The 9,145-nt window shown below is 32.5% G+C and overlaps 2 protein-coding genes across 2 annotated transcripts; one reads left to right on the top strand and one right to left on the bottom strand.

Moving 5' to 3' along the window:
• The first annotated feature begins 691 nt into the window (after positions 1-691).
• On the top strand, positions 692-1,636 carry LOC141547417 (olfactory receptor 4P4-like). The gene has a single exon (XM_074275851.1). It carries the CDS (start codon positions 692-694, stop codon positions 1,634-1,636), a length of 945 nt encoding a protein of 314 aa, XP_074131952.1.
• A 3,005-nt stretch (positions 1,637-4,641) lies between these two features.
• Positions 4,642-5,571, bottom strand: LOC141545786 (olfactory receptor 4P4-like). The gene has a single exon (XM_074273044.1). It carries the CDS (start codon positions 5,569-5,571, stop codon positions 4,642-4,644), a length of 930 nt encoding a protein of 309 aa, XP_074129145.1.
• Between the last annotated feature and the right edge of the window lie 3,574 nt (positions 5,572-9,145).

Here is a 9,145-nt window from a genome sequence, read left to right on the forward strand (position 1 = left end):
ACTTTCTCCTGGTATATGGTGTTAGGTGTGGATCAATGCCTAGTTTCTGCTATTCTAATTTCTGATTTTCCCAGCAGTTTTTTCACATAGTGAATTCTTAACCCCAAAGCTAGGATCTTTGGGTCAAATAATAGATTGCTATAGCCATTAATTATTCGGCCTATGAACATCTATTCCTTAGCCAGAATCAAATGTTTTTAATGACTTATTTTATAATATAGTTTAAGGTCTGGCACAGCAAGGCCATCTTCATTTCCATTTTTTCATCAATTCCTTTAAAATTCATCACATTTTTTTCTTCCAGATGAACTTTATCATTATTTTTAGATATGTAAAATAATATCTTGGGGATTTGACTGGTATGGCACTGAATAAATAGATTAATTGAGGTAGCATTCTCATTTTTATTATATTCGCTCAGCCTACACATGAACACTTAATATTTTTTCCCATTGATTGGATCTGATATTATTGGAGTGGAAAGTGTTTTGTAATTGTGTTCATATAGTTTTGGACTTTCTCTTGGTAGATAGATTCCCAAATATTTTATGTTATCAACAGTTATTTTAAGTGGAATTTCTCATTGTATCTCTTTCTATAAGATTTTTTTCAGTAATGTGCTTACACTGACATATTTCTTCTAATTTAAGGTAAAACTTTATCCTGAATATAAAATACCAAAAAAAAAAAAATGGAGACCAAGAGCAATGTCACAGAATTCATTCTCTTTGGACTATCCGACGACCCAAACACACAGCTGTTTTGTTTCTTCTTCTTCTTCTTCTGTTACATCAGTCTCCTCATAGGAAACCTTGTAATCCTCATCTCTATCCATTTTAGTCATCTTTTCTACCAGCCAATGTACTATTTTCTCAGTCACTTGTCTTCCATGGACATCTACTATACTTCTACTGTTACACCAAAACTACTTCAGAACCTATTAACTAAGAGAAAAACTATCTCCTATAATTATTGTATGTTTCAAGTCTTCAGTATGCATTTTTTTGGAGTTATCGAGGTCTTCATCCTGACTGCCATGGCTTTAGACCGCTATGTTGCCATATGTAAACCTCTCCACTACATGGTCATCATGAACAGAAAGAAATGCAACCTTCTTGTTCTAACTGCTTGGGTTGGAGGGGCTGCTCACTCCTTTCCTCAATTATCCATGACTCTCAAATTACCCTTTTGTGGCCCCAATGAAATTGATCATTATTTCTGTGATGTCTTCCCCTTACTGAAAATTGCTTGTACAGATACTTACACGACTGGTATTCTTGTTGTAATCAATTCAGGAATAATTGTCTTGGTAATATTTGTGATCTTATTTCTTTCCTATGCTATTATCTTATGGACGCTACGCAAACATTCAGCTGAAGGGCGACGGAAAGCTCTCTCTACCTGTGGGTCTCATTTCACAGTTGTCATTTTGTTTTTTGTACCTGCAATTTTTTCCTACCTTCGACCTCCCACCACCTATCCCCAGGATAAAGTGTTTGCTCCATTTTATACCATCATTGCTCCAATGTTCAACCCCTTAATCTATACTCTGAGAAATACTGAAATGAAGAAGGCCATGAGAAAGGTGTGGTGTCAAAAGATTTTGGGCAAAGGGAATCTAAATCAGTTGCATTAATTGTTCTCTTGTAATGTTACATGACATAAAAAGGGGCTTACACTACAGTGTAATTTTAGAATGAATGTGTTCTATAAAAGGTATTTCTTGGCAAAATATCAATATTGAAATGCAGAAGGATGATGGATATGAGTAGTGATGAAAAATGTCAACAAATACATTATCTAGTGAGCTGTGCTAATCATCAATATCAAGATTCTGTGTTGTCTATATCTTCTCTCTCTCAAGTCACATGTCTTTGAAATGTTTGCTACATCTCAATTTTCATATTTGTAGTATAATGCTTTGTATATCACCTTCTAACAGTCATACTTTTTATTTCCATTAAAAGAAAACATGAAATTAGGAATAAACATATATGTTGTTTATGTGCATATAATCTGAATGCATACACAAATGCACCCACCCACCTATACACACACACACACACACACACACACATATATATATATATGTATGTATGTATGTATATATATATATGCGTATGTATATATGTGGAACTCTGAAATGATTATTTATGTCTTTTTTAAATTGACTTCCTATATCTCTGTTGTTTTCATATATCCAAAGACTCAAACCAAGTAAAAGTTATTTTTTTCCCAGTTGGTCTATGTGAGTAAGTAGCTTAAAAGGTTCCAAAATCAATATATAACAAACTCTTCAATCCCAGCCTCTTGTTCATTAGTAACTAATCATTAATATAAAAATAATAGATTCTAAATAAATCAATGGCGGAATTATCTGAAGATGTTTCCCTTATACCTGTAGATACTGAAAACTCAAGGCTGAATTTGGCACTTGAATTTCAGATAGTGGCTATCGAGAAATGTCTTGAGGATCTCAATAAATTAGTTGGAAGACTTTCGGTGAAGGAAAGATTTATTTGAAAACTATTTTTCTGAATGTATATATTCATATTATTTGAGCATATGAGAGCAGTCAGGTGGAAAAGTAGGATGCTGGGTCTGCTCTGAGGAAGACTTAATTCAGATATTCACCAGCAATGTGATCTTGAGGAAATCATTACACACTGTTTGCCTCAGTTTCTTCATCTGTAAAATGAGCCAGAGAAGTGAGAAACTACTTGAGGATCTTTGTCAACAAAAAACAAAAACATACTTTCACAAAGTCAGATGTAATAAAAAAAAAAAAAGACTGAAAACAAAGAAGCGGTGAATTTTGTGAGAGAATAAGTAGTTCATGCACAGAGCATTGAAATTTATTTTGACAGACATTGAAATAGATCCAACAAAATTTTCAAGTTCCTCAACCACATTCATGTTCAGGTTAGTCATCTAGCATTATGGAAAGAACACTGAATTTGAAACCATATAACCTTTGAGAATTAAGATGCTGATCAACAACTTTGATTTTAACTTCTTTGGGTCTCTAGCACTCTATATGGTGAATTACAGACTTTGATTACATAATCTAATTGTCCATTCATCTTTTGGATTTAGAATCCTATTATAGGGATTGTTAACATTTCTGTTTCCATCATTGACTTTTAACAACCAACTAAACAGCCTTTGAATTACTCAAAATAAAGTTAAAATACCTAGAAAAAAAATTTCCCCCCTGAGGCTGGGGTTAAGTGACTTGCTCAGGGTCACACAGCTAGAAGTGTTAAATGTCTGAGACCAGATTTGAACTTGGGTACTCCTGAATTCAGGGCTGGTGTTCTATCCATTGCGCCATCTAGCTGCCCCAGAAAACTTAAAAAAAATAATCAAATAATTATGAAAATATATGAGGTGGCATAATATATGTACTTTAACATATTTAATAATACATTTAAATATAGGTAAGTTAAAATTATTTTTATAGGCATATAAGTGTGAAGGCTATTGTTGACTATCTTGGAGTAGATTACAAAACTGTGTCAATCCACAGGCAACAAGAATATCATATCAGATATATAATATTTGTTTTTATTTTTGGGATTTTATCAATTCATATATACATATATATATATGTATATATGCATATATATATGCATATATACATATGTATATATACACACACACAGACACACACACACATATAAAGTTGGAATTGAAGGTTTTGCAAGGGTCAATGTTGAAAAATTAACCATGCATATGTTTTGTAAATAAAAAGCTATAATAATAAAATAAACAAAAATATCAGCTGTTTAGCAAATTTATTTATTTTTCATTAGCAGTCTAAAATTAAATTCTGGAATTTGAATTGAAAAAGTTATCTAACTTACATGGTTATCTAATTTACATTTACCACTAATTTAAAAGTTATCTAATTTACATTTACCACTTAAACAAAATTATAACTGAGATATTTTTAATGGTCCATGTAAACTATTTGCAAAAATAAATAAAGGAGTACTGGCAAATTCCATCTATGACACAAATATGCCACTGAACTAAACCAGGAAGGGCCAAAACAGAGGAAAGAAAATTATACACCAATTTTCCTAATGAAGATTGATGGAAAAAATTTAAATAAATGTTAGCAAAGAGATTATAGTAATTTATCAGCAATATAATATACTATGACCAAGGAATGCAGAGCTGGTTCAATATCAGGAAAGATATTTCCATAATCTACCATATCAGTAACAAAACCAATCATAGAAATCATAGGAGAATCTCAATACATGTAGAAAAAAGCTTTTCACAAAATATAGCACCTCATCCTACTAAAACACCAGAAAGTTTAGGGATAAAAAGAGTTTTCCTTAAAATAATGGGCAATATCTATTTAAAATTTGCAGCAAGCACTGTTTGTAATGCGGAGAAGCTGGACACAGCCCAAAAAAATCAAGGGTGAAACAACAATGCACATTATCACTGCTATTTATCAACATTGTACTAGAAATGTTGGCTTTAGCAATAAGAAATAAAAATAAATCATCAATTCAAAAAGGGGTTCTTCCCTCTCCTGCTCTCATTTTTCCTTATGTCCCTGTGGAAGAAATGAATAGGGGATATTTTTCTTATTCTTATTTCACATATTGAACATTTTTTGTTTTATTTGAATAAGAAACCCAATTTCCTGGACCACACCTTTCTTATGGCATTTTTCATTTCTACATTTCTCAGTGTGTAGATGAGAGGGTTCAGCATAGGTGCAATCACAGTGTAAAACACTGAAAACTCTTTGTCATTATTTAGGGACTGGGGAGGTGGAATGTAAGTGGAGATACAAGGTATAAAGAACAGGACAACGGCCATGACATGGGAAGCACAGGTGGAAAGGGCTTTACGCCGACCTTCAGATGAGTGTTTCCTAAGATTATACAATATTACAATGTAAGATGCCACCAAGACCAAAAAAGTTGCCAAGACTACCATTCCAGTGTTAGCAATAACTAAAATACTGGCAATGTGTGTGTCTGTACAGGCAAGCTTTAAGAGAGGTTTTGAGTCACACATATAGTGATCTATTTGATTAGGACCACAGAAAGGTAGCCTCAGGATCATGAGTAATTGGGCAATGGAGTGCCAAAATGCCACCAACCAAGCAAGTAGTATCAGCATGTTACATCTCTGCCTGTTGATAATTGTCAGATAGTGTAAGGGTTTACATATGGCGACATAGCGATCAAAGGCCATGGACACCAAGATGAACATTTCAACACCTCCTAGTAAGTGAGAAGTAAAAAGCTGAATCATGCAGCAATTATAGGAGATAGTCTTTGTCTCAGCAATTAAATCATTAATCAGCCTAGGAATTATGGTGGAAGTGAAGCATGGATCCATGAAGGACAAGTGCCAAAGAAAGTAGTACATGGGTTCCTGCATCAGATGGCTGTACATGATGGTGACAAAAATAATGAAGTTCCCCAGGAAGATTGATAAATAACAGGCTATGAAAATGACAAAACATAATGTTTTCATTTCTTTCTTCATCAAAAGTCCCAAGAGTATAAATTCAGTGACATTGTTATGTTTTTCCATGAATTGAGAGCAGGAAATAGCTATCCAGAAGTTTAATTAACCTGAAAATATAGAAGACATGATAAAGTCTAGTTGGAACCAAATGAATAATTATTTTTTGATGGTAAAGTTAAATTCTAAATCATTACTGTAACTTTCCTTGTGTTCTTAAATTTGATCTCTTTTTTAAAACATTTTTAAATGAGAAAATCAAAAATCATTTTAATATTGTGTAATGCCATGAAAAAATTTCTACAATTTATTTCCCTATCCAACAATTGCTTCTTTGCCAATAAAATGCATTGATATATTTAATTTCAAAAACATGAGATCAATTTAAAAGAGATGACAGTAACCTAGGAATATACATTTTGTATTTTGCTATTTTAGGACAGTTTGGGGACTGGACAACGTGCCAATTTGATTAATTGATTAAGAAAACTGAATATTAAAGAAGACATGGATAATCATTTTGAAATTTTAAATGTGAAAAACAGTAAAAATCTAAATGTTAAGTATCAATTGTGGATATTTTAAAATTATTCTAGAACTTGAGGATAAGTATATAGAGGGATATCAAAAGCAGTTATCAAAAGGAATGTTTAACATCTCTTTTCCATCCCACAAAATAAGCCAATTATTAAATTAAATTAAATTAAATTAAATTAAATTAAATTAAATTATTGTTGACTTTTAAAGCTTCAAACAAAACCAAAGTGAGGAGGACTAGGGAAATCTCTCTCTCTCTCTCTCTCTCTCTCATTCTCTCTCTCTCTCTCTCTCTCTCACACACACACACACTCACACACACACACACACACACACACACAGAGAGAGAGAGAGAGAGAGAGAGAGAGAGAGAGAGAGAGAGAGAGAGAGAGAGAGAGAGAGATTATAATAAATTACATGCTTACTAGGAATTAGTTGAGTAAAAGAAAATTTTCTAGAAATCTTAACAAAGTTCATAGAAACCAGTGACAGTAGTGTCTTCCATTCAAGAAAAGGCAACCTCCACAAAAAGTAAATTTAACAATGATATAGTACATGTACAACATAACATGTTACCATCTATCTGTATCTCAAATTTTCTTTTATCAACCTTCCCACCCCAGCATTAAACAACCTGGACACTGAACTCCATACATTTTCTGGAATCCTTAACCACTATGGAACCAGGTACTATCCTACAAACTTTTTCCACTATTCAATGTTATTTAGGAAATGTTTCTCCTTGTATTGAAAACATATCTGATTCTTTGCAACTTACATAGATTGTTTCTCATACTATCCTATAGGACTAAGGATACTTCTTCCTTAAGTAATCCCTTCATATTGCTGAAAATGGTTGTGATATCTTTTTTCATGATTAATATATCCATTAATTTTAGTGAATGCTCTTATGGTATGTTATTGACATTCTTGACCAAACAGATTTTCCTCTTCTGATCATTATGAATAATTTAATATACATTATTATGTCATTATATATAACATTTTATATATATATATATTTATATATATATATATACATACATGTGTATAACCTCTAACAGAGTTATTTTTCAATGTAAAAACAAAATATAGTTCAATGTTTTAAATGCTAAAATCTTAAAAACATATGTGTCTGTGAGGGCAAGTTTAAGTGTAGTTTTGACTTCCATGTATAGTAAACTATTTGACCAAGATCATAGAAATATAATCTTAAAATCCTAAAATAGACAGAGTGCTAACCAGTCATGATCCAGACAAGCAAGATCAGTGTGCTCTAGCTCCATTAGTTGACAGTAACCATGTAGCTTAAGTAATAGATGGTAACATAACAAATACCATGGGCACTAGGAACAACTCAGTTCCTCTCAACAAGTTAGAAGTACAGAGTTGTTTTGTAATTTTGTTTGATTGAGGCAGGTCTATTGTTCCTAAAATGTTTTTCTTGGTCAGATATCAGACTCAGATTTTAGGCATTTTTACCCTCTTTAAAACTTTACTTAACATGTACATGGTAGAAGTAACGAGTACATGAGAATTATTGTTGAAAGAAGCATTTACTGTGGGTTGAGTCTGTGACTTGTGCTAGATGAGATATTGTACTTCTAAGACTTATTGTCTACCAATTGGTGGGCATGATCTCATGATAAATAAGGGAAAACAAATTTATAAACATCTGCTATCAGATAAATGCCTAACATAGTTTCTGCACACGTTCTCTGCAGAATTTCAATCATCTTCCAAATGTCCCAAGAAAATTCAATTGTATCCTAGTATTATTCTAGTGATTTATTATTAGACTACCTTTCAATAAAAAAATATGTGTGCAATGACTTCTGAGATCTAGAAGATAGAGAAGTAGACAAAAACAATGCATTCCTGAATATTTCAAATACAAATAAACACAAATAAAGGGAATATTTCCTTTACATATTTTCCAGTTGAATATCTTATGTCTATGTAATAAATCTTACTGTGATCTAGTACCAACATGATACATTAAATATTGAACTTTGCAGCTGGAAGAAACTAGTGTGAGATACAGCAGGGAAAGTATTACATTTGCAGCTGGAAGATTTGATTTGAAATCCTAGTTCTGTTAAAAAAAAAAAGAAGAAGAGAAGAAAAGAAAAGAAAAGGAAAAAAGATACCAAAGTGCTTCCTCACTTCCTTCTTTTTATTTCATTTGTTTTCCTTCCTCCCTTCCCTTTCTGTCTGTTTTTCTCTTCCTTCCTTCCTTCTTCCTTCCTTCCTTCCTTCCTTCCTTCCTCCTTCCTTCCTTCCTCTTCCTTCCTTCCTTCTTCCTTCCTTCCTTCCTTCCTTCTCTTCCTTCCTTCCTCCCTCCTCCCTCTCTCCTCCCTCCCTCCCTCTCTCCCTCCCTCCCTCCCTCTCCTCTCTCTCTTTCTTTCTTCTTTCTTTCTTTCTTTCTTTCTTTCTTCTTCTTCTTTCTTTCTTTCTTTCTTTCTTTCTTCTTCTTTCTTTCTTTCTTTCTTCTTCTTTCTTTCTTTCTTTCTTTCTTTCTTTCTTTCTCTTTCTTCTTTCTTTCATCTTCTTCTCTTTCTCTCTCTCTCTCTTTTCTTTCTTTTCTTCTTTTCTTTCTTTCTTCTTTGTTTCTTCTTTCTTTCTTTCTTTCTCTCTCTCTCTCTCTTTCTTCTCATCTCTCTCTCTCTTCTTTCTTTCTTTCTTTCTTTCTTTTCTTTCTTTCTTTCTTTCTTCTTTTTCTTTCTTTCTTCCTTCCTTCCCTCCTTCCTTCCTTCCTTCCTCTCTTTTTTCCTTCTTTCATTCATTCTTTTCTTTCTGCCATTCTTTCTTTCTTTTCTTATATTCTTTGATTTCTTCTTTCATTTTTCTTGCTTTTCTTCCTCCTTTTCATTCATTTATTCATTCATATTTTCTTTATTTCCTTTTCTTTTTTCTTTCTTTTCCTTCCTTCTTTACATATTTCTTTCTTTCCCTTTTATTTTCATTCTTCCTTTCTCTCACAAAGAAAAACATTTACATATGACATGCAAAATAACATTTGTTGTCAAGAGATTCTGTCTCAGATATAAATACAAATGGAATAGAGAGTGGTTAATAGACTTTTCCATTTACATACATGTTTGGG

Source organism: Sminthopsis crassicaudata, chromosome 6 (assembly GCF_048593235.1).
Source record: "Sminthopsis crassicaudata isolate SCR6 chromosome 6, ASM4859323v1, whole genome shotgun sequence".
Lineage (NCBI taxonomy): Eukaryota > Metazoa > Chordata > Mammalia > Dasyuromorphia > Dasyuridae > Sminthopsis > Sminthopsis crassicaudata.

Excerpts from the sequence above, each read along its gene's own strand:
- LOC141547417 (XM_074275851.1), top strand. The coding sequence starts at position 692 with ATGGAGACCAAGAGCAATGTCACAGAATTCATTCTCTTTGGACTATCC.
- LOC141545786 (XM_074273044.1), bottom strand. The coding sequence starts at position 5,571 with ATGGAAAAACATAACAATGTCACTGAATTTATACTCTTGGGACTTTTG.